Here is a 27,609-nt window from a genome sequence, read left to right on the forward strand (position 1 = left end):
CTAATCCTCATGATAAACAAGTTCTGGCCTTTGATCAAACCTTAATCAATGGATATATCTTGCTACAATAGAATACCTATTATAATATGTAGTGTAAGGGAATATGAACTTAGCCTATTTAAAACACACATACATATATACAGATATAGACTATATTTAATATCACATGTAACATATAGTATAGTGAAAGTGTATTCAGTATTTTTAGCACAGAATTTCAGTAATGAGAAGCTTTAAGAATATTCTGCTCTGAGCTGGGTGGGGGGGCATGCCTGTAATCCCAGCGACTAGACTAGGGAGACTGAAGCAGGAGAATTGCAAGTTCAAGACCAGCCTCAGCAAATCAGTGAGGCCTAAGGTCTTGTCTGAAAATAAAACATAAAAAAAGAGCTTGGGATATGGTTCTGTGGTTAAGTGACCCTGAGTTTAACCTCCAGTACAACAAACGACAAACAAACAAACAAAAAACAACAAAGAATATTCTGCTCTTAAAACACTAAAATTAAAATGAACTAAATATTCTTAGTCCCTGGAAATATTGTAAAGTTTTTAGAGGTACCAAAATTTTTGAACTCCATTGTCCTTACCATCTCTAAAAAAGCAGTAGATAGATATATATTAAAATTAAAGGATTCAAAACAGGAATGTTTTATGATCATCTGGGAACATCAGAGAGATGATATTTTACGGATAGTCTTTTGAATGAATTAAAGAAAAACAGTGCAAAGTTGACCACAATCTTAGTCGTCTTGAGACCAAGTATATCATCTCTAAGGTGAATATTCCCAGAGTCAGTTTCGATCTATGATAGAATGGTCAGTGTACCCTCAGAAGTAAATAGAAATCCATGCATGAAGATTATCAAGCATGTAAAGAAGAGGAATAATAATGGTGGTTTTAGAAGCTACACATCAGTGGGACTTAGAAGCACTTGTTTTCTATGAAGTTAGAGACATTAGCCAAAACCCTTTTCTCAGAGGAACTATCCAAATTATACTAGAGAGCCTCACAGATATAAAATGCTTACTATATTCTAAAAGTATGTACCCTGATGATGGGTGAATTATGGTATCCAATCAAGTCCAAATAACTTGCTAACCAATGCCAAATACTTGACCTTAATTTCAGCCATTTAAGAGTGCAATTGAAATTTCTAATAAAAAGGGAACACAAGTCAAAAATCTTCAAACCTCTTGAAAACATCTATTTCAAATGCTAGCCTTACTTTTCAAGTAAAGAATTTAAGTATTTTTAAATTGTCATTGTAAATAAAGCATAATTACAAAATATTAAGTTTATGTAACTATTATAATAATTACATCTCATTTTGCATTAGTAAAACACAGGACTAAAATATAGTGTCTGAAATGAGTTTAATGGCAAAGTTTCATTTTCCATGCATCTTAGCTACCTAACACTCAAAACTGGTGCATTTACTTATTTTCACAAGAAATATGTGTCTATAACCAAATATTAGTCACTTAAATCAGCTTATAGAGGAAAGGGCATTTAGAACAATATCAGATATGTAGTAAGCTCTTAGTTTTAGCCATCATAATTATTACCTCTGAATACTGAATTTAAACTGTAAGAACCTGACATTTGCTCCCAACGAGAAATGCACTTACACAAGGCATAGGAATGTAAAAATCTGTACTTATTTCTGTGACATTCAATAAGACAAAGTTTTGCTGCCTGTCATCAAGTCAGTTATCTGTATAATTTAAGTATCATCAAGTTTCATCATGGAAACATTTAAAAATGAATAAACTGACCATAACCTTTCATTTCTGATATCATCTAGAATGCCTACAAAATTTATACAATTAATATTGTCAAGAACTGTAAAGGGTCTGCAAATTTACCCTATTTATAAGATAATGGAGTTAGTCTGCCATGGTTTCACAGATACTGGCAAAAGATATGTGACTCCTGAGCCAAAGATAAAGGACTTCATTACTCACAGAAATAGCAGTAGCCAGGATATCGGCATTTGCTGTGCAATTCCCAATGGGCACTGAGGAAAGGGCCAGATGACATCTGCATATGCAGTGAGCTGCATTATAGAAGAGGAACCATGGTTGAGCAAACCTGATTATTTTTAAATGGGAATGGCATGCTGGCTTTTAGATCTTGAGGGAGATATTGTGTTCTCTGTACTGGACAGTAAGCATACCTGCCCTTTGCTCCTGAGGAAGACACTATCTTTACTTCCCAAGATGATTTGAAGAGCAGCTTTTTGCTTCAGAGGGAGACAGAGTTTTCCAATGTTACTAATTGTATAATCATCCTTAAAAAACAGTCTGTAACGAAGGCAGTCACTTCTCATAAGATGTGGGAAAGTGTGAGACAACTATACATAAGAATTTTGAGGTTTAAGGAAACCTTAGTATTTTTGCAGACACCCATATTAGAAGGCAGTTCTAACCAATCATTTAATAAATTTTTATTATGACCTAAGGTGCCTAAAATAAAATAAAAAATGAAGTGGATGTTAACTTTGACCTTTGAAAAAGTAATTGAAATTCAAGTGTTGGCATGTGTAGTTTGGAATGTACTGCAATTTAAGATGTGCATGTGTAGCTTCAAATTCTCAATTAGATTACTTGGCAAATATTAGTGCTGCTAAGGTCCTGCAATTTGATCTGTGATAAACTGGATAGACATGTTAACATATATCATAGCATCAAAACATATATAACAGCTGAGGAAAAAAAAAACATAAATCCTGTGGAATTTCAAAAAAAGTCCTAAAGTTCAGGTGCATGATACTACACTTTGAAATGTATCCAGGAATAGGAATGTTATGAGAATCTGCTTTTTTTTTTTTTGGTTCCTCTCAGATGGTTGAAATTTTGATTTCCAATGATGTTCAAAATATTTCTAGCAGTCATACGGTTGCCATTTGGTTTTATTGAAACTTAGTGCAAAGAGAGATGGTTTAGTAGGATAAACAAAGAGGATTCAGAGAGCTATTGATTCAAAACAGATTCTTTTACCAGCTTAGCATGAATTCAGTTTTCATTTGCAAAACAGGGTCAAGAAGTTAATCCATCAATAGAAATGTTATTGTGAATAACTAAGTGGATTTTATGCCCTAGGAACATATCAAAAATGAGAGTAAAGGTGGAGAGCAGCAGTCAGGTTTAAATATATGGGTTGCATTTATCTCATTATTCAGGATTTCTTTCCAATTGTATTACATATTACATATTTTTTCAAGTAAATCTTAAGAAAAAGAAATGGAAAAGTTCATGAGCATTTTATTCTTCTAATAATAGAAATGCTACAGCAATATTAATGTTTAGAACATACAACACCAGGAAAATAAAGGCATATTAATAGGATATGTTTTCTATCCTGTATATTCACTGCAAAAGAAAAATATGTTTAGATTACTGTTGTTTAAAATGTCATTACCAGTATACACACATCTACACACACGTCTCTGAATATTTGTGACTATGTATACATATATACACACATATGTAATAATAAAAAATGAATGTCATATATGCTATTTACTTTGTGCATTTGTATGTGTGTGCACCATATATATGTGTTTCAAGCTGCAGAAACCATGTCACCATAAAGTTCATTCTTTATGAATAGTTGCCCCAATTGCAGCTGTTGACTTAATGTTGCCCCAATTACAGTTGCTGACATATGTTTAATGCAAAACTGAGGATGGGTTGGACCTTCCCAGATGGATGGAAGAATGAGGAGAGGGAATACTTTTACATATGATACTGTATGCAGTTACACAGGGACTATGTAGTTTCAGTCCAGTGGCCTGTCCCCACTTCCCCATGACCATGCAATCCTTGTATATGAATAAAACATTCCCTCAAACAAATCTGAGAAAAACTCATTCCCAAGGTAGATAACATTAGCTGGTGTCTTTGCCCAACTTTTCCTGTTGTATTATTGATCTAAATTGAGTGCTGAGAAGATACCACTTTCCCTAGAATGATTTATTGAAAGGCACTTTATTTCCAAAGGAATTTTTGAGGAAACAGCAGGTAAGTGATAAACCCATACTTTAGAAACCAGAGAGAGCACACAAGGAGGTTTTTACTTCACTTTTCTACGAATGTTCAGGTCGGTTCTTATTTTGATTATGATTCTATTTTGGAGTCTCAATGGCTGGAAAACCCACTCAAGGCTCATTCTTGTGGTTTCCAGCATCACAAGGGCTCTTTGAAAGGAATTATTATCCATAAATCCCAGCTGACTGGTATTTACTCAAGATGCAGTGCAGAATTTCCATCAAACTGTCTATCTGTCACTTCACAAATCAGGTGTTGAATGAAAAAAGTTCTTTCCCCTTAATCCATCTTTCAAATTGTTTATATAAATTATTGTTAAAATATTAGTGATATTTACCTTCTATGTTTATCAAAGAAAAATTCTATGAATCCCAGGAAGTCATGTGTTAGTAAAATCATATGTAAAGAAAGAAAGAGGGAAAAAAATGCATCTGTAAATGAAAGTCAAAGAGCAACCAAAGAATGCCATGCATCTTATTTTGAATGCAATGACTATATGAATCAAGGCAATTCTTAAATGATGTTGCCTTGTAACTAAAGTGAACTTCAATCAAATGTATTCTAAATGCAGAAAATATATATTCAATAATATGGAAATGAAAAGCAGTAATAAGGGATCAAAAAGAGTTACCAAAAAATAGTATATAGAAATATAATTAAGTGTTAATTAGAACTAGATGAAAATACATTTTTTGAAATAAAATATGTCAAAACTATTTTGTTTTCATTTCATTAAATAAGTATTATGAAGAGAATTCAAAATGCACAATTGAACTTATTTAATGCAGAATGTATAAGAATACCAAAAAGCACACATATTTTATAATGCTAATTAGTTTACATTTGAAAAGATTACTTAGGGTAATCATATGATTGAACATGTAAAAAATAATCTCTTTCAAAGCACTTATCTCTACTGTAGAGTATGGCATATGACATACTCTACAGTAGAGATAAGTTTTTTGAGAATCTTTGTAATAAGATGCTATGACATGCCCAGCTCACTCTGGTGCATACCTGTAATCCCAGGGGCTCTGGAGGCTGAGGCAGGAGCATAGCGAGTCCAAAGCCAGCCTCAGCAAAAGCTAGGCGCAAAGCAACTCAGTGAGAACTTGTCTCTAAATAAAATACAAAATAGGGCTGGGGATGTGGCTCAGTGGTTGAGTGTCCCTGAGTTCAATCCATCCCTTTTAAAAAGATGGTATGACATGATCAGGTGTCACTTATGCAATGTATCAGATTTACTAAACTCCATGTGCCTTAGTTCCTTTTGATTTAGTTCCCTAAAATATGTAGGCATTTTCAATAAGCCTGGAAAATATAGTAAAGTTGTCCTTCTGTTTAGAGAAGAAATTTCTAAATTCACGATTATGTTAACTGTGGGGCACTGTGAGATCGTGAGTTTATTACAGCTGCTGAAATTTCATCAATAATGTTTTTAATTAAACTTTGTGCACATAACTCTATCACATATCCCAATAACACTAATTGTTAGTAATTTATCATTGATATTATTAATAGTTAATATCACAGTCTTGAAATAATTTCACTTGTATTTCTTTTATAAGAACTCTGAGAGCTGGTTATTATTAGTATCACACTTTTGATGATTCACAAAGGGAAGATATCTGTTCAGTTCTGTATTATATATCATGTAATAGGCACATTCAAATGAAAATATTCCAGCTAACAATAAAAACAACACAAGGGCACAGGAAGTGTGCCTAGTTTTTTATCCTAACTTCTACCATAATACTCAAAATGTTACAACATCTTTTAATGAAATGCTAATTTTGAATTATTTTATTTCCCAATCAAGAATATGGGGGTAACTATACCCACCTCATAAAACTGTTGTTAAAATAACATCTGCAAAATCCTTTGTAAATTACTGTAGTGCTTGGTACCAGAAAGCATCTTAATTTTCTCCTTACCTTTTATATATTAAAAAAAATCTAGAAGTCTGCATTTTTTAGAAATAACAACTATATTATAAAGGTAAGATAATCATTTCTATTCATCCTCAGTTATTGTACTGAAAAATTTCAATGTAATTTATTAATGATCAGTGTGGCATTTTAATGCTAGTAAGTTTTTATTTACGGAGTTATGCATTTTGACCTTACATTTGTGAAGTGTTTTTGTTCCTAATAATTAGTACAATACCTATTAAAACTTGTTCTCATAGTCATATAATATATCTTGTTCCATTTAATGGATGGGAAATTTAAGCCCAAAGAAAGTTAAAATAATTTCTCAGGACATTTAATGAGTCAGAAAGAGTACTGCAGTACAATTCTCAGAATTTCTGGATTCCTACTTCTTTGTTTTTTTCTGAGTAGAAAAAAGTCCTTTACAAAAGTCTCAACATATGCATCAGTTTTGGAGAGTAAAAGTTTGAAAAAAAATTTTTTTTGGTCTACATAAATGATCAAGGTATGGAGTGACTTACATTGGTTGACTCTCACTGACCTAACTCTAGTCAGGCTCCCCTAAACTGTTTTCTGTAGGGTTTCTGAATTCATCTCTGCTTAGTTTTGATTTTAGCAAGAATCCTGCTGGTTAATTTAGAAAAAGTCCCCCTCTGTTGATATCTGATCAAATTCACCACTGGCATTACCCAACCCGGTTTGCCTTTAGCAATAATCTTGTCAAGTCAGTTTAGCCAGAATTCCCCTTACTCCTGAAGTTTCCTCCCAGTAATTTTCCATCCACTGACCTCACCCTGCTTCATGACTGTACTGCCTATCTTTGTATTCTGCCTATTTTTGTATTCAGATTGGAGCCCATTTTTACTCTCAACCTACAAAATTTCACTACAGCAGTCCTGAAAAAAAGGCTGCTTTACTATTTTAAATTAACATCATGAATCATTTTTAACATATACTTAGATTTAATATATAATTTTCAAGGATGACTTTCCCATATTTGTTAACATTTAGGTGGATCAAGGATGGGGACTACCTAGGCTTTTTGCTCCTTAACCTACTTTAAGTCACCAGTGGCCAACATTGCTAATAAATTGAGGCATTCTTTTCCTATGAACTCAGATCCTCCCTTTACATCCTTCGAAATCTAAATATCAATTTAGGCAGCTGCTACAAATCAGTCAAGTTGTCCATACAAAACGGAGGGAGGTCGGTGTTTCTTTAGGCAACACACAGTATAAGTTCCTTCTAAATGCCAATGCTTTAAAATAGACAAAACTTTAAAACTTATTTCTTTGTGTTTTAGACATTCCAAAGGATTGATAAAAATAATTTTTTAAAATTATATTTTTTCCATTTCTGTAATTTATTTTAATCCATTGAAGTGATTATAACTATTTTCCATGATTTGTGTAGACACTTGGCTAAAGCCCAAGTCAGTGCCCATTTAATTTTACTAACAAAGCTTACCTTTTTACAATGGTAAAACCATCATAGGGGTTGCATATTATTCACCTTTGGCTCTACAGTGTCCAGGAAAAGGTCATTTTGCATGTAAATATTTGTATGTAAATATTGTATGTAAAAAAGTTACATACAATATTTATTTATAAATCAATATTTATTGTAAAAATGAGAGGAAGAAAGAAAAAGAATGGAACACAAAGAAAAAGGGGTAACTAAATCATGATAATTCAGATGTGGAAACAATGTCATTTAAGATAAATTATAGAATGACTAACATATGTGAATCAACCTGCAGAAAGAAGTTAACTCATTTAATATAAGTATTTCTGCTAAAATTGCATTTTACTAGTATCCTTGGCATATATAAATCATCAAAGGGACAGTAGTTTTCTTTACTGAGGAATATTTTCTTTCAAAAACTATCAATGCTTCCCAAATCAAATAGTATTCTTTTATTCCTTGAGTGATTAAGCCCATAAGTACAGTATGATGTTTAATAGAACAAAGAATAAAAATAGAGTAATACATTACTTAAGAAATTAATGATTTAGTAGATTAATGCTTACCAAGATGTCTTTCCCAGCCCACTTGCATTCATCTCTTCGGGTATAAGATACTGGCCACACAATCTAAGGATAGAGAAGAAACATTATTTTGTGCCAATTAAGTTCTCTGAGAGATCTAACATTGCATAATATTTTGGATGAGGTTGGGGGAGCTAAGGTAAAGAAATTTCCACAAAACATCATGTGACAGGAAATTTTCAGTTTAGACATTCGAATATCAGTTAATTGGTTAATCATTTTCTGTCTACCCATTACCTTTGTTGTTCATGAAAGTTGAATAAGACAAATGAATGCAGTCAATACATTTGAACAGTACACAGTGGAAAGAATGGTCTCACAGACTGGGAAAGTAAGAAAATCCTGGGGATGTGAGAATCTACAGAAGAAGTAAAAATCAACACAGAATATGGCCCATACTCCTCTAAATCGGTCAGTATTTATCAGGAAATAGTGATTTTAAAATTTTAACACTGGGGTGCCCTGGATCTATTGCTTTGATCCAAATCTCAGGATGCCATGCTAGAATGAGAATTCAAAGTGTGTGAAATCCCATTTTACAAAGGAATCTTTTTCTTCTTCTTTTTCTTTTGGAAAGAGAAAATGTTTAAGAGTAGAACTGTATATTTTTGGAATATGAAGTTGGAACTGTAAAAGAAAAAAAAATTACCCTCCCACTGTGGGCTAAAGTTAGACTAGTTGAGGAATAATTGTATTTTCATCTCTAATATTTGCTTTTTATCTGTTCAAAGTTTACAAATTTTGTAAATATGGTCACAGTGGTAGATGAGCCAAATGTTACTGGTAACTTGGACAGTTGGATATATTTTTCTCCATGATAATAACCCAAATGCACTCATCTAAATTTTAATACAGAATTTTCCAGATCCCCTGAGTAATTCCAGTGAATCTATCTGTATTGGGCAGAACAATTTAATATTCTCTTATTCATCTTTCTCTTCTAGTAATATTAGTGAATTTCAAAGAAAAAAATGTCATATGTAAAAGAAAAATCCAGAGACAGTGGCAGTTAATCATTCATGTCTGCTGGAAAGCTTTTAGCCTCAAAATGACTGATTACCATTCATTTGGAAACCTCCAGATAATTCAATTTATATGGTCACACACATGGGCAAAGGTTGTGATATTCAATCTGGGGAATTAAAAACCAAAATACAACACATTTATAAGCAAGAATTTGGGCCATATTGAAACAGAACATGATGACTTGATAAACACATTTCAGTAACATGACACAAATATAAAAGGCCTAGAAATTATTGAGTATGCATTCATTTTTACAATTAAGCTCTTAATTTGCATATTCTTTTTATGTACTTTTCACATATGTCTGCATGTCTAAATTAAAACTGTCATCTGACTTGTTCTACAAGATTTTTACAAAGTAGTCATAATAAAAATATTCAGGGACAGTAAATGTATCATCCTTACAACTAGCATTTTTCTGACTCCTGAAATTCTAGAGTGTTTGCTGGACAGTCCCATTCCACAGTTCTAATCTTCACATTGGCTCTGCAGAGGTCAGATGATCTCTTCTTACAGTTTACACGGAGGAGATAAAATATAAATTTCTCTAGGGTACAACAGTAATATTATATGGGAGCTGTCTTTTGACAGATTTACTTTCCAGATAAATTATGTTAAAATCACAGATTATTAAACATATATATGTTTATATATGCAAATATATGTATTTATTTAAAAAGACAATCTGTTTTCTCATAATTCCTAGCTTTTGAGTGTTTGTTATTGAGATAATACAGATAATAAGATAATATTTTGTGATTTCACTGTTATGTCAAATATTAATAAAATAATTTTCATATTCATGCTATGTTCTTTTTGTTTCTTTGCTCCTAAACTTTTAATTTACCTAACATTGTCTAAATTTCTTACCTTTCTAATCAGAATGTTTTATGATATATTTTGCAGTTGTTCTTATTTTTTTTATGATTCCATGCTTCTATTCATGTCAATCTTTACTCATGATTTTTTTCTTTCTTCTTTTTTCAGTGTTTGAGATTGATCCCCAGGGTCTCATGTATGCCAACCAAGTCCTCTACCACCAAGTTCCAACCTCTGCCCCTTTACTTATGATCTTTAGTAAATATGTATGCCTTAGAGAGATTGTGCTTTTTACTAAGGTAAATAACTTCCATAGCTCTTCCAAAGCTGAGAATGTGTTTTTGCCTCTAAGAGGATTGGCCCAATATTTACATTTATGCTCACTCATCTTATCTTTACTATTACCTTGTAAAGTAATCAAGAAGAAGAATTATTTATGACATGCATAGTCATAAATTTACTCTTATAAAGTTTATCACAAGAGTGAATGTTTACAAAAAAGTTGCTAAATATCTGTACATAGGTTTAACAAAGTATTTAAAAAAAATAAATAAATAAACATACCAAACATAAATAAACAGATATAAACACTTAAGTAAATTGAATTTATTCTTTTAAACAAAATATAAAACTAAAACAGATTATTAAAATTAATAATCTGTTTTAAATGGGTTGTTTTAAAACTAGAAAAATGTCTTCTCTTTTTAGTATGATATTTTTAAACTCAAGGGTAAGAATTATAACAAAAATACTAAGATAATAAGCAATTCACTTAGTTTTAAATTAATTCATAACACATACATATTTATTACAATTCCAGTTGGTAGAAATTACTATAATATATATGATATATATATATATCATATATATATATATATATATATATAATATTTGTAATATGCATGCTAGGTGTACAAGTGACTCTAGGATTTGTTTCAGTTATAAACTTGTACATTTTTATGATAACTTGGTACCTTTCAGTTTAGAAACATTTAATACATAAGCCAAATTTAGAATATTTATCCAAATAAAAATGTTAAACACATGAAACATATAGTGTAAGGTGATCTGTGCTTATATACTATCCATCCATGTATATATTTTTGTATATCAGTTTTACAAAATAATAGAAACAATACTGAAAAGTTTAACTGTTATAATTTCCTAAAATTAAAATGTCAGATTTTTCTTAATCATTCTATGTTTTGATTTCATTTCATAAAGAGCAATTTCTGTTTGATAATACAACAATAAAAAGTATTTTGTGAGATTTTTGAAAGATTAATGCAAGCATTTTTATCATTTTGGAAAAACAAATGAATAACAATTTTCTTAGATAATAGATAATCTTAAGTATGTATTACTATCATCTGAGGAGGCTTAGAAATCAATCAACTTAAAAAATCAGAAAAAAAAATGCCAAGAGTGATTTTTAAATGCCATATCATATGCCACACACACATTTGTGTGTGTGTATGTGTGTTTCTTTTTATAAAACTACATATAATGAGTTAAACCTCTTTATGAATATGATCAGAATATTAATGTTTGGGTAACAGAAGAAAATGGAACAGTCTTAGTTTAATGCTATTTATTAATGCTATTTATGAATAGTCACCTAACTCCTAATGAATTTCAAACTAAATTTATATTTGAATATAAGCCTCTATTTTGTACCAAAAGCAGCATTCTCCAACGAGAACATAAACTTTTTACAATTTAGGGACTTTTTGAAAGTTACTATCCAAACTGTTAGTTTCTGAGTAGTCAAGGCACACAACTCTAAAGCCCTCCATGTTAAGAAGCAAAACCAATACACATTGATGCTGACATGTATACATTCCAAAAAGCAAGTTGTGTTATGGTTCTCATGAAAAATATTTCATAAAGACCTATGTTCCTAAGGGAAATAAGACTGGAAGAACTGACTACCTAAAAATAGTTAATTTAGAGTGTCACATGTAAATTTAATAGCACAATTTCTCCTAGATTATAAATTCGTGTTTATTTTCAACCTGTATAGCTTACATATAAGACAAAAATACTAAAAGAAATCAGGATAAACTGGTTTCTTGCTGATGTATAAATGTTCACATTGGTAAAAATCTGACGTCTTGAAGATTGATCTTTTTCTTTATCTTTTTCTTTTTTTTAAGATTGATCTTCTAAATCATTTTGTTTAAAATGCCAGATAGTTAATATCTTAGACTTTGCAGGTCAGATTATCTCTGTCACAACTACTCATCTGTGCTGTTTTAGCATGAAAGCAGATATAGAACATATGTAAACTAATGAGAATCCCTGTGTTCCAATAAAACTTTATTTTCAAACATGGGTGGCACATATGATTATGCATGTGAGAAATTGTTTGATGAATCTTGCATATGCTGGCAATATAGAGAAATGTATAAATACATTACATATATATAATGCATGAAATCAGTAATGATGTATTTTTCATCAGTTTAGTTATTTAATTTATTGCAGGAAAATTATATAATTATTGTTGAATTAGCTAAAGTTAGTATTTTTCTTCATTGATGATGTTTATGACTTACTGCATCCATTAATTTGATATTGTCATTATTTTTTTTGCATTTTAAAAAATAAAATATTCATTTAAAACAGTTATTTCTATAAGTTGTCATATTTAATAGCTAGAAAATTCTATTTATCTTAAGATGTTTCACAAGAACTACAGTGTACATATTAAAATGAAGATACCTTTTGAAAATCCTTGATATTAACCAGGTTGAATGAAAATATGTGATCCTTTGCTCCAACATACAGCCTACTCCGTTCCTCATCCAAAAGGAAGGTATGATAACTGGAGCTGTTGGCCAAGCCATTGAAAGTGATCACATTGTTGGATTCCAACATTTCTGCAAGGTAACAAAGCAAAACATTGGGTGTTAATGTGAGATCCTACATGAGCAGAAGCTATTGGTACATGGTAATCTGACTACTGTCTGCTGTCATGATTAACCAGTGGCTATTCTTCATGGTATTAAGAAATATACAGAAACTAAACTTTTTACATTTCATTGAAATGTGGTCATGCTCATCAGTTTGCTGATTTTGTATTCAAGATGACACACTATTAGTACAAAGAGAGAGAAAGAACTTGTCTACACAAGCTCATTTAGTGGAATCAATTCACAGGTAGTAATGGATCAGAGTCAATATTATATATAAACTTCCATAATTTTATGAAGACTTGCTTACATGGTTTTATTTGTTCCAAGCTAATAGACTGAAGAGTAAGTATAGGGGCCAACAGTGCAGAGGGAATGTGTGGAAAACATAAAACTTAATCTCCTAGGTTGTTTCAGGTCTCTTTTTATTGAGATATTTTAATATGTCTTTTGGATCATTATGTCATTATTTTCACCATCTATATTTTTCAAAACTATTCCCTGAATTAATGCCTCAGGTTTTTCCAGTACATAGTAGGAACCCTTTATCAGAATTCACGAAATGTAGAATTTCTTTCAGAGAGAAAGTAACAATGCAGACCCTTTCTCTGTCCTAGCCCTATCCCCAGGAAACATGTGATACATGTTTACATTCATGTGATACATTGCCTTGCTTTATCTCTCTCTCTTAATGGCTTCCATCCTGTTATCAAAAATATGATTTCAATAGAGGTTAAAGTTCAAGAGAGGTTAAAATTCCTTAACTTAGTATTGGCAGTCAAGTCAAGCTCATTCCAATTTAGACCTAAGACCAGTGTTTCTTGGCTTCATGTCCTTTGTCAAGCAGGAAAACATACTTTGTAGTTGTACACTTTTTGGCCTCTGTGCCATTCCTTTTGACTCCTACAGCGACATGCTACCTGGACAAGATAATTCCTACTCTTAAAAGCTAGTACAAGTGTAACTTCCAAGAAATTTTTATAGAGCTTCTTGTTATAGCATGTTTGAATTAGTCTTACAACTTTACACACTGTCAATTACTGCAATTATTCATACAAATGACTTATCTGCCAGAATTAACACTTCCTCATGTCAGGAAACATATAATTAATAGCTTATCATTTACAACTTATTTGCTTCTTTTTTTTCATATTATCAGGTCAACAATGAGTACATATCTTTTTATCTACTAATCTATCTTACAGGCAATATTGCAAGAACTGTAAACAAGTTGCTTAAAGATACATTTCTGATTTCTTCGTGAGATTTCTTTAGTATAATCTTGAGCTGACCTCACTCTCCTGTACTCTTCTCTTCCAAATAAAGGAATGAAAGAGAGAAGCAAAGAAAGAAAGGAACGAAAAAAAAAGAATTTTATTCATATGAGTCATTGTTGAAATGAATAAGAGCTATTAGTCTCCAGAGAAAGAATATACTACATGATATTTGAATTTAAATGGCCTTCTTTTCACTAACATCCAAATAACTGAAAAGATCAATATGACTGAAATTTCAAGACTCTGTGTACAGATGGAAAGGCACTGTGCTAAAGGCAGGGGCTACATAATATGTTCAGGCATTGACTGGCCAGTTAAGATGATATATTTATCAAATAGCTGCCCTTCACACTTCCTTCAAATTGTAAAACCTACAATTGAATCTAGTACTGGAGAAGCCAAATGATACGTAGCCAGGCAAACTTTAAAAAAAAAAAATGTCAGCGCAGCCTAAATCAAGATATTTTCATAAATATATTAAGAAATGAAAAGGGCAACTAAGATGAATGAGTGGATTTTAATAGAAATCACAATAAAACCACATATGAGAGCTCTAATCATCAAGTAGACGTTAAACAGAAATAACTACTACAGCAACAGTTTTGGGAGCCATCCCTCTATAAGCCCACACAGAAACATCATCACAGTACTGGTACCCTAGATGTGCACACCAATATGATTTCCTTAAATGCTGGAGCCTCCATTTCTAGAAAATGAGATTAATAATTTATTCATAATATATCTTCCAAGAGATAATGTTAAGGTGACATGTAAAGGGCATATAATAATTTGCATAGTATATACTCAAAGGCTACCTGTTTATATAGTAGAGGGTAAATATGAATTGTGTTTGATCTTCTTGACCAGGCAGGAAATTAGGGTCTAAGTGAAGTAGACTCAATACAATATCTTTTACTTACTTTACCAAAGGTGCTAGCATGTTAACATCAATAATTTTCTATACTAAAGGATAAATGGAGAGGGCTAGGGTTGGGGCTCACTGGTAGAGTGCTTGCCTAGCATGTGTAAGGCACTGGGTTTGATTCTCAGCATCACATAAAAATAAATTAAGAAAACAAAGGTCCATCAACAACTGAAAACAATGGAGATTTTGTTTGATCTATATCAATTCTAAATGTAATGATATATGTTGATGATAAATATAAATGTAATATAATACTGAATATAATATTCTTTTTTGTTTGTTACTTTGTACAACTTCAATTCTAAAAAACAAAAAGAATCACTTTTTAATAGTATAATTTCAAACACTGAAAATACCTTTCCAATTGAAAAATGTTATAGACTTAATTTTTAAGTAAGTTTGGGCAGAATTATTGGTTTCTGTATATAGACAAATTAAAATTTGGATGGCTTATGTATGGAATCACGTTAGAAACAAATTACACATTTTAAAATATTACTGCTGAACTATTTCACTAAAAAAAAACAGATAATACTTTCTGGTTAACAGCTATTTTCCACTGCTTTCAAATGCACTTATTTTTATCTCTTCATTCCTTCCATTCTAATTTCAATCTAATCACAGGAACTTTCTGCACAGTTTTATAACTGAGACAGAAGTCTTTCTGAGACCCTCTTGGCAATGAGCAAGATAAACTCTGGATCGCTTCAATTATCTTATGTTTTCTTGGGCAAAAATGCTTGGGTTAAAATCAGACATCTTTTCTCTAAATCTAGTTCTCATATTCCTCATTATTCTCTTTTCCCTATTTAAATTTGTGATTTTATTTTTCCTATGTGTAGACACGTTCAGCTGCAATCAACATTAAATGGCTTCAAGTTTGAAATGACTCTTAAAAATTTTAGGTATTTCTTTTGGGGTTCTGTTATTTAAATCTTGTGATGACATAAACTTGTGATGAAACTAAAATAAATATTCAGTAATGTGAGATGCTGGTTAACATTCCTCTACCTTCTCAAAATTGCCTGTACTCATATCCAGTCAAAGAACAAAGAACAACAAAATGGTATTTTGAAAAAAAAAATACAAATTCCTATAGAGTCAATTCAGCTATGGTGAATCTGATAAGATTAAAGCTTTTGTAAAGGTGTGAATTCTCTCTGGGTAACATTGTGGCTTTTTTTTTTTTTCTGGTTGAGACATTTCTTCATTTTCTACGTGCTGTGTCAATTGTAAAGTGAAATAAATGTAAGATTATAATCAAAGATGCCATATTAGAAAAAACACTCTTTAATGAATAATATGTTCTTAAATTTGAAAAGTGATTAAAGAAGTATTCTGTTTATTTTAGATTTACCAAATAATTTAGAGTCATTATACTTTCTTCAACAACAAAATGGAAGATAAATTGATTGTAAACCCAGGAAAGCAGTTGGAGCTTAATAAGTATCAACCATTACCACAGGAAAAAAAAATGATTCATGTAATTTCAAATAAAAGTGTCATCCATTACAAATAGGTCACCCTCTCTTATGATAAATTTACAAAAAACAGTCTCCTGAAAATTGTAACTCTTTTAATTATAATAATTTATATTTAATCTAATAACAAATAGCAAAAGAAATTATAACTAATAAGTCCTATAATGAGAATATGCTACCAAATTATCATAGGAAAAAAGCTGTAATCTTTTATAACAAGTCAATTCTAATTTATTTATTTATTTATATTCGTGCAGGTTTGCCCTTTCCCCCTGAATTCATTATGATCTTTAATGTATATTCATTTGGGGGGCGGGAAAGAAAGTCATTAGCAGCAATCACTGTCAGTACATTATTTAAGATATTGAATATTATTTTATAAACTAATAAAATAACATAAAAACGTTCTTAGACATTAGAAATTTATAAAAAAAAAGGGTAGGAAAATTATATCAAAACCACACATTATGATTCACCTCTACACAATAAAATTGTATAGTTCCTGTGGTGTTCTGATTGTTTTTAGGATAAGCAGAGATTTACACAAATGATTACAGTGACTGGGTCAGATTCTAGAAAAGACAGTGAAATGAATACTGATTTCTAAGATATCTAAGACTTCCCAGATCTGGACCTTTTTATAGTAGGATGGAGCAGTCCTGTACACTTGACCTTCAAATCCAAACAATGGCCACCCTGTTCTTTATTTTTCTGACTTCCGATACCTCTCTCTATTTTTCTTCCAAGTTTTATAGTAAGAACAGAAATAGGACCTCAGCAGTTGCTGGATTCAAATGAATTGTGTGTATTCATTGGTGGCTCTCAGCTTACATTCTTTTTCCATGACTTGAACTTTGTCCTTTTCATAGAACAGCTAAACATCCCTTTTAAAATTTTCAAGGCTAGGTCTATAAGATGCCAAAACATTTTGGCTAAATGATAACCACATCTTGATATTTGTAAATATTGGAAAGTTCAGTAAAGTCCAAAATTTTTGGATCATATATTTCAGTGCTTCTTTGACCTTTTTTAAAAATTTCTTAGACACACACACACACAAAAATCCCAAAGTAAAACAGGCAGAGGGGCTGGGGTTGTGGCTCAGTGGCAGAGTGCTTGCCTAGTATGCATAAGGCACTGGATTTGATCCTCAGAGCCACATAAATGTAAAATAAAGATATAGTGTCAACCTAAAATTAAAAAATAAATGTTAAAAAAAACAGACAGAAGCATAACTTTTTGTTGCATTGTAAAAAGAAGACAACAAAATCAAGTGCTATTTACTCTCATTATTATTTTATATAAAAATGAAGCAGTATTTTATTTTACTAGGAAAATGAACAGAGAGGACAAAAAACAAAGGATAATGTTCACAGATGAATGAGTTATACAAAGGGAAAAGTCATAATATCTTCACTTTATTTTTATTTCACCAAGTAGTAGCTTTAAAAATTTTTCTGTGCAGTTAGTACCGTTCCACTGGCTGGTGTTTGGCAAGTACTGCTCTAATACAAACTGTGCAATTGACAAATTACACTCTTACCATTTGGGGCCAATTGACTGTGTCATGCATAGATGGAGTCATATGAGTGTCTATATGCTTTTATTTATTTGTTCATGCTAAGAATATTCTCTCAATTTACAAATTTGGGTAATTATTGCTTGAATATATTTAGAAAATGAATCTATCTTTTGATTTCAATAGAAGTAAGCCCTCAAAATATGCATAAAGTTTACCCATTCTCAACTGAAGATAACTAACTTATCTTTTTGCATTTGCTGGTGGGCTTATCTCTAATGTCTCTATTCCATTAATCTTATGTCAGGACTCTCTTCCACCTTTTTTTTTTTTTTGTAGTTTATGTGAGTAATCAACTTTTTGACTTAGACTCCCTAATCTAGGTATGACCTGCCCACACTTGAGCTTTGGCAGAGTACAGGTCCATTCGCAGCCTAACCACAGTTTCTCCACTTCTAGACCTCATACAATATTCAAGCATCCTAAAACACTCTGTCAGGGAGAGAAAGTGCACTCTCCCACAGATGTTCTCATAAAGCATCAAGAGCAAGATAACAGTGATATGAATGTATTTTCTATTCTTTATAATAAGAAAAACACATACAGAAAATTATTCAATTTCCATCATTTAGTGCTCATTCATCTGCTAATTCAACAAACATTAATTCCTTAACATGTACAACTCATATACTTTGGATAAAAGTATGTGGAGTATGGAGAATAGAACTTTGATAGAAAGGTAGACAAATATTCTTGGAGAAACAAACACTAAATCAATAACAATGAAAAGAGGATATAAAGAGCTGTGGAAACTATTAGAAGGGAAAAAATAATGCCACACTGAGAAGCAAATGATCCTTGGAGAAGGAGCTAGGGGATTAAACCTGGCCTTTAAAAAAAAAAATGTACAGGACTTTCTCCAGAAGAAAGAAGTGTGGCAGAGCCTCACATTCAGAGGACATGAGTAAAGACCAGATGATACAAATAATGAAGAACACAGGGAACCACATCATAAGTGCTTATTATGTGCCAGAAACTGTGGAATGATGTATGTGAATATATATTTATGCATCACAATGCTGTGAGGTTGGAATTCTCCTTCCCCATTGTTTATCTCATAAGGAAACTGATTGAGATAGGCTATTGGAAATGTCCTTGGTCATAGAGCAAATATGCCGGGAAGTCAAGATATCCATTTCTATCTGAAACGTAAGGTCAGACTCTTCTTGCTTTTCCCCATAGTATCTTTTTTTAAAAAGTACATTTTGCAGAATATTAAGTTCTTATTGTTGAGAACTTTGGTTATCTCTTATGCTCATGTTACTTACTTCAATTAACAGTGTCTTAAATATTTATATTATTTTATTTACTTTCCACTTGGTCTTTTTATACAATAATAACTCTGTGGGCAATCTTATCTACAATTGGAGCTTTCACCACCAACAGTATTTTGACATGTCTCAAATATATGTCTTCTAAGACATATTTTCCTCCACAGGCCAAACAAAGGCTTACTAAAAACCACTATTTAGATGTTGCACAAACATCTCAGAGTCTGCATGACTTAAACAGAGTTTACTCCCTTTTCTTCTTTCCATACTGACATCATCAACTTTCTGCATGTTTTATGTTGCTTATAAGTATCACTCATCCAAAGATCCATGCTAGCCAGAGCCTTTCATCATCCATACAGCCAATCTATCCCTCCAGTTTTGTTCACCACAATAATTTGTCCTATGTTTTCTTTTGCATACATACTCACTGCCAATAGTTTAACTCCCTGTATCTTTCCTGAATTATTGTAACTATCTTCTAACGGAACTTCCTCTCTAGGTTTATACTAACAAGCCACATGAGGTCCTGCCTCCAGATGAACCTTTCTATAAAAGAAACACACTTTCTACTGGTGAAAGATGATGGAGGAAAGACATTTTTCTTCTATATACTTCCTTTGAATCTCATGGGGACAAAAAGAAAACAAGAACAACAGAGGAAAATATACATGTTAACTGAAGATAGCAAAAACACCAATGGAATATCAAATATTAAAATAATATATCAGAGTGAAGCTTGAGATTTTTTTACATAGGATGTTATAATCTAGGTAAGACAGAGTTAGTAAAAAATGAGAGCTGATGACACTATAGTATTATTGAAAAATATCCATAAAAAGTGCATCTGGAGCTAAAGTACAATGCATCATTTTTAACACATGCACATCAGGGACTATTCTAATCACACACACACACACACACACACACACACACACATACACACACACACACACACACACACCATTCATTGTGTGCATTATTTGTCTACCCAAGGATAGCATGTAGGTAAAGTGGAGTGAAGGCAGGAGTGAACCCAGATGACATTACAGGGTATCTCTAATGCAGCTTAATGAGAAACATACCAATCATCAAAATATGGGAAAAATGTAGTGTGGAGTGTGTTCCCACAAGAAAATACATTAAAGGCTTTGGAGTGTGCTTTCACATAGAAACGGAGGCTCTGAAGTCTTCCACCTTATCCCCTCACTGTGAGAAAGAGGAATATAGTTCACCAAAATGTGAATAGGAAAGAGGAGGATTAATCTGGTTAGCAAAATTTCAAAGTAATAATAAAATCAAATTTGACTTGAAAGAGATGTTGAGATTAGATGAAAGATATCTATAGACTTAAGTTTAAAATACCCTTGAATCTACAGACTGAAGCATTACCATCTTCTAGTAAAATCTAATCTTACAAAAGGAATAATTATGGAATTCACTAAATCAAGAAAGAATATATTTGGAATCCAAGCAGAAAATCTGAGCCATATAGAGAAAGGAAGAATTCAGGTGGACCACCTACTTCTTTGAAACAAAATTGCTTCAATCCTAAAATTATGCCTAGAGATTATCAATATCTCTGTGATTTCAGTTCTGCATGTTTTCCACACTTGTTTTTCTCATTTACCAACAAAGTAGGTGTAAGTGTATGTGTAAATGTGTGATTACCTATATATACTACAATATACAAATATATTACATTTTCACATACAGGATTATTTCCAATTCACTCAATGATATACCACTTCTTGTTCACAGATTAGAATGTTCTCCCCCCACTCCCCAGAGCTCTGTTCCTTTCACCCTCACCTGCATGGTGAGGAGATTTACTTTTAGTGTTCAGGTTTCATCTCTACTAGGCACTCTGTGACCTTCCAAGAGATAATGCATCCTGCTTTCTTTGTGAAACAGTGCCTAATACACATTTAGATTGTTCACTGCATTATCTCCAGAGTGCTCCTTAGATGTTTGTTTTGGTTATTTTTGTAAGTTTAACCTTAAAAATGGTTGGTTCCTGGCATGTATAATAGTTCTGGCACATAGAAGCATGAATTTCAATAAATATTACTTGAAATACATTCTATTTCTTAAAATGCAATAAAACACTCTGAGTAATAAATGTAATATTAAACATTGAAGAAAAACAGAGAATATACATATATTAGTACAATATACATTATATGCCAGGCAACATACTAGCTTTTCCAATTAGCTATACATTAAGTTCAATTGACTCATTAAATCATATCAAAATTTTACAAACTAATTATAAAAATTACAATAATATGGCTAATTTTAATTTCACATGCTGAGCACTGTACATTGTTTTACATATAACAATCACATTGGCAGATTTCATTTGAGTTCTGTTTTGTCAATAGGGTTGAACATAGAGACTATTGTGACAGCAACTTACCTGGTCCTCTATTCATAATTTCTCTCAATTTTATTATGCTCTTCAATTCATCACCATATAAATTAACCAGAATATATTTCAAAACTTTAATATTTTCTCAAAATAAAACACAGCATATATACCTACCACCTTTACCTTAATGCTATCCAAAAAAAGCTGCCATGCCTAATCTTTCCTAGCTATGTTATTTTATGCTGCTTTTTATGAGTTTCCACAATTCAAATGGCCAATTAACTCTTCTGTAACCCTTGCCTGCCCTTCCTTATTCTTTCTTGTGCTTCAGAGTTCAGTTAGAAGCTACCTTTCATGGAAAGCTTGAGAATTAGGTATTACTCTCCCCTCTGATGCCCCACTGTGCTTTAATAAAAACACAGAAGTGAATTAATTGCATGCCAGTCTGCTGCATGAGTATCAGGAACATGCCCTCAAATACAAAGGTTAGCACAGTGCTATATCAGTCAAATTATGTAGAGGAAATAGCTAACTTGATAATTAATTATTGAATCAAGAGATCAAAAAGGATCTTTAGACCAAAATCTGACCACTTGCATGTATAAAAACATAAGTAACCCTACCATTAATAGTTGCAGAAGTCAGACTGAAATCAGATCTAGGTCTAAATTCAATGCTCTTCCTAAATAATTTTTTTTTAAATGGGGTACCTGTGCTTTTCACACATCCTCTTTCTAAACAATTTTTTTTTAAATTGGTTTTATTTTTTTTCTTATTTTTTGCTGCCTGATCACTGTTATTCATACATAATAGCTTGTGGCACAGGTATATAAACAAAAAATGATCGTTGCTAACAATTTTACAAAATAAGTAAGTCACCAGGTTAAGTTTTACTTTTCTTTGGAAGAATAAAAATATCTTAAATGGAATTACATAAGGCAAAAAAGTATTTTAATGTGGATTAAAACAGCTAATTCAATATGCATTTCTATTGATCACTCATTTCTGTGTAAGATAGTTAGTCTGTAAAAATTTAATATTAAAGCATTAAGTACTTCTTTTGACATTTTTTTAGTGTTTTGTATTATGGGCTAGTAATCTGGAGATAAAAACTTTATTTTTGATACTTATGTCTTAATTATTTATGATATTCCTTATCAGTTAGTCCTCCATCATGTATTTATTAAATAACAATGAATGGTGATCATTGTATTATCCATTTGCAAAGAGGAAAAGAAGAGGCTTAACTGTTTCATACAGTGAAAAATATCTAATTTTTCAGATAATCTTGGCCGATTAGTTACATGTAGCACAGCATATGTTTTAGTGTGTTCTTCAGTCAACTGTATTTCACATAGTTACAAGAAAGCAGGTTTTGGGACATTTACTAATGGTATAATATAGTAAAACTGTGGAAAATAATTCACATACAGAGAATAAAATAGTGATAAACAACCATTACCCATTATCTGTTGCATGTCCACTACAAGAATTTTCTTTAAAAACCACTTAAGAATAATATATTTGAGTTGTTCTAAAACTGAAGAAAATGAGCTTTTATTAAAGAAAAACATTGAATACTCCATCCAGTATATTTCCATTTCAGCACACGTTTGTGTTAGGAAGAAATTTTTCCTTATTCGCTGATAAAAACTGTTCTTCAGTATGTTTACATACAAGCATACTAGAGAACATATTCATTTCTGTGTTCATGGACGCCTCTTTTTGATTTCATATAAGCTTTTATTTAATTCCTATTGTGAGAAGTGAGACTTGGTTACAGGAAAACCCAGGAGATCATAGGGATCATATTCTAGGATCAATCAAGTAACCAAATCAGAAAGGCATGGTCGATGGTTGTTTTCTTCCATCCTTTATTCTGTGGTGTGGTGAGGTAGGGGATTAGGGGTGGGGTTAGGGGATTGTAGAGATTATTCAGATGGCATACCTAGCTTGTCCTGCTTCTTTAACTAGAATTTAAAATTTCATTATGAAGATTTCTGGTTTATTGATGAAAGCATTTTGTTAGGATCAGAATTCTCTGCAGAAAGATGAGAAAAAGATGGTAGAAGAGTGTGTTGAAGACCAATGAATTTAAGAATCTCTAGAAGATATATACAATGTATTCTGGGGACACTGTGTTATTACTGAAAGTGACATCCTATATTAAGATGGCATATTATACATTTTTCTTTAATAATAGTGTGTTTTAATTTTAGAATGGATATATTTCACAATTTTTTAAACAATTAAATCAGATTCCCTAATAAAATTTGTGCACAACAATTTATTGACATTATATAAGTTGTCTATATTTACAAATAAAAGGAGGAAATATGAAATTGTCATACAGATAATTTGGTAGGAGAAAGCTCTCCTATATCCAGCTCTTCCTAAATAATTTTTTGCAAAATTTACCTGAAAGGATTTATTCTAGATTTATTTTGATGGCACAGGAAAAAATTTAAAAAAACAATTTAAGCATTTTTCTCTTATGAAGCAAATGAGATGTATGTAGATTGTTCCATTTATTTTCCAAGTATTTCTGCCATAAATATAATATTCTAAAATTAGCTCATGGTTAGAAATGTTCTGGGATTGAAGTTAAACATAATGTGAGCCAGGTTTGGTTTAAGACCCCTAAGGACAACTCATGATTCCCCAAGAATAAAGCTAAAAATCCAGCTAGTTTGCTGAAAATCCCTGCTCTCTCAGGGCCCATTAAATCAAGCACACCTCTGGGCTAGACAGGACAATAGACAGTAAAGATTCACTAGACCATTGCAGGACACACAGACATTTATTCCCACAAGGACAAAAGCCTAATTCAGAATCAGATTGACTATATCTTCAAGATTGGGGGCAGATCGAGAGTGGCATAAACTATTTCTCATCAAATTTCCTCCTATACTTCATAAAAATGTGATTGTGTCCTTTTTACAAAAACAAAACACTAATAACAATGTTAGAATTACAAGTCATTAACATTGTTTAGAGTGAAATATGATCTGCTTTAAATCCCTGCTGGTCACTACACTAATTCAAAATTAGACTCCCATTAGTCTGAAGGTGAAGAATAACAAGGATACGATTTTCCTTCATATTTAAGGAAGAACAAATGTGTTCATGCTAGGAAGTTCTAATAAACCCTCCAGTGGTTCAGTGTGAGCAACTGAAAGCATCAAAAACATTATCTAATGTCCCTGATGTCTTAATTCTTTCATTTCCTAGGTAATTATTAATTTTCCATGTAAAAATTAAAATAAGGGTATCTCTGAAAAGTCACTTCTTTATAGTATAGTTTATTAATAAAGTTTGGATTAAATTATTGAAAATAATTTTATATATTCAAAATTGAAACATTTCTTTGATGACACCTGGTAGGTATTATTTTTTAACTTCTCTCTCAAATTAATAAATTGTTATGAAAATAACAACATATGTTCTTCTGCCTCACAAAACTTGCATTAAAAGCTGTTGTGTATTTGGTGTGTACCTACCTAAGTGGCAATATATTTTTTTATAACATTTCCAAGATTTTTAAAATTTGTTTTATTATATTTTCCTATAAAGAAATTATTTAAAACAGGCATTTGTTTCTTATTAAGCTAAATGTCACTACAGATAAAAGTCAAAAAGTTGTAGAAACTAGTAGAATTGGAGAACTGAGGGAAGAAAAACAAGTCTAGCTTTTCCAATTCTAATTCTATTGTTTTATCATTTCCAAGTATTCAAGGTGGAGAAGTCAACTTCAACTTAAAAAAAAATCTAGAAATTAGTTTAAAAGTTCACAGTTTAGTTTGTTTGATGAAGGTAATGACTTCCACCTCATTTAGTAATTCAGAATCTTCAAAAAAATGCTGCACCCACTCTTTTGGTAAGCTCTGGAGTTTGTCAGCCTAGCTTTGCCACTTCATTAGCTGTCAAGAACCAGTAAGTGATACTGCTTTGAAAGTCTTGTTTCAGGTAGTTGAAAATGCTCTTGTTGGGAAAGCACCAATTATCAACAGACTTCAGCAAAGTGAGCTTGTCAGGGAAAGCACACCGTCCTTACACATACACAGTTGCTTATCATCTTTGTAGACATCAAAGAAAGAGGGCCATTTGAACTATCTGTAGTTGTAGTTCAGAAAAACACACACATTGTTTCCATATACCCTGCAGTGTGGTTATTGTTCACCACAAAATTCTTATAATTGTGTGATGCCAAAAAAAAAAAAGAAAGAAATAGGAAGAAAAATTTAAGAAGGCTCTTACATTTTTCTCCATATTTAAATAGATACTTAAACTTGGATTTAAACTATTTTTGTGGCCTTTTTTCCCCCTAAATGTTTGTTGTTGTCATAGAAACAATTCTACCATAAATTTCCCCTTTGAGAAAGGCATATTATTTGAGATTCAAAATGTTACTCTAGTGAATTTGAATCATAGAGACTTTTGTGTTCTCTCTCTCTTCTACCATACTTCTAAGGCTATTACACAGACAAGTAAACAGGCAATACATTTTGGCAAAAAATCTGAAGTATCCCAAGCAAAAGCTAGAAACTATTTTCTCTGTAAATTATATGATATTTGACATACTTATGTAAGTACATATTTTTTAAAGAACTCTGGTTTTTTGCTTGCTGAAAGCAAACATGCATATTAATGAATAAATGATCCTTTACTGGTATGTGTCATCAAACACCAAGTTTCCTTTGATGCTTTACAAAGGATAGAAAAATGAATTTATGGAAGTAATGGATATTTCATGATATTATACTTCGAGTTAGCATATTAAAGACTTTGGAGGTCTAGCCATAAAATTTTTGTTTAAAAACTTATATTAAATCCTGTGTTTACAAGCTATGTAGGACATAGAAGCCCCTCTCCCTTTTTTTTTTTTCTTATAACTCATATTTTCCATGAATGTTTAGGGGGATAGAACTGTATTGATGTAAAATCTTGATTGTTAAAAACATTATGGAATTTATGAAAAAAGTATAGAGACGTTAAATGTTTTGGGAAAAACACTCTGGTGGAAATTATTTTAGATATGTGAATATTGCCTAATATAATTATTTTGAAAAATGAAGACAAACCAATTTCTTTCTTTGAACTCTAATATTTGCCATTACTATTTTTTTGGAGGGTAAGAGTACTATAAAAACATTGCCCTACATTTTTAATATATTCCTTCCTATGAATTTTGTGGGTTTTTTTAGTAAAAATTTTTAAACTAAAGAATAAATAATAAATAGAACATTGAGAAAGGTGATGAAATGAATACAATAAATATTTAATTTCTAATTTAGTCAAAACTGGTTAATTCACAAAGTCTGAATTTAAATTTTGGATGGTTTCCTAGAATTTCAATCCTATAACTACAACTGAAAATAAAACATAAACCACTTTGAGACAATATTTTTAAAAAATCCATATCAATATATTTCTGGTCAAGTCTTCTGTTATTGATTTATTTCAAGGAAAATTATATTTTTGTGCTGAAGCAGCATGTCTGAAATACTTGAGTCCAAATGTCCACCTCTCTTTGAGAGTTGTGGAATCTTTAAAATGACAGTAGCTAGTTTAATTCCATTTGTGTGCAAGACATTATTTTACAAAAGCAGCTGTTTTTCATGGAATAAGTCCAGGTTTTCTCCTCAGGATATAAACCAGTGACCTCATCCTTCCAACTCAAGACCTATCTATCAACACTCTTTCCCATGCAAGATTTTCATTATGCAGGATTCTTCCTATGGTTGGATCAGCATATACAGGACTACATAAAATAGAGTCTCTTTTAATTAGATTCAAATGTGTTCAACTCCCATTAGATTTTTATAGCTATTTTTTATTTACTCCATGCATTCTGGGAGAATTGGGATGAATTTTAGCTTTCATCAAACTCTATACCTTACTAGTCCATAGCTTCCAC

General features: G+C 31.6%; 1 protein-coding gene across 1 annotated transcript in view; it reads right to left on the minus strand.

Moving 5' to 3' along the window:
- Sema3a (semaphorin 3A) overlaps positions 1–27,609 on the minus strand; it is a 191,245-nt gene that overhangs the window by 129,385 nt on the left and 34,251 nt on the right. The window contains exons 2-3 of the mRNA XM_026384968.2: positions 12,598–12,755; positions 8,011–8,073 (exon numbers count right to left, since the gene is read on the minus strand). Of these exons, the coding sequence (XP_026240753.2) occupies positions 8,011–8,073; positions 12,598–12,755 (221 nt within the window). The remainder of the gene's footprint in view (positions 1–8,010; positions 8,074–12,597; positions 12,756–27,609) is intronic.

This window comes from Urocitellus parryii, chromosome 3 (genome assembly GCF_045843805.1).
Source record: "Urocitellus parryii isolate mUroPar1 chromosome 3, mUroPar1.hap1, whole genome shotgun sequence".
Classification (NCBI taxonomy): Eukaryota; Metazoa; Chordata; class Mammalia; order Rodentia; family Sciuridae; genus Urocitellus; species Urocitellus parryii.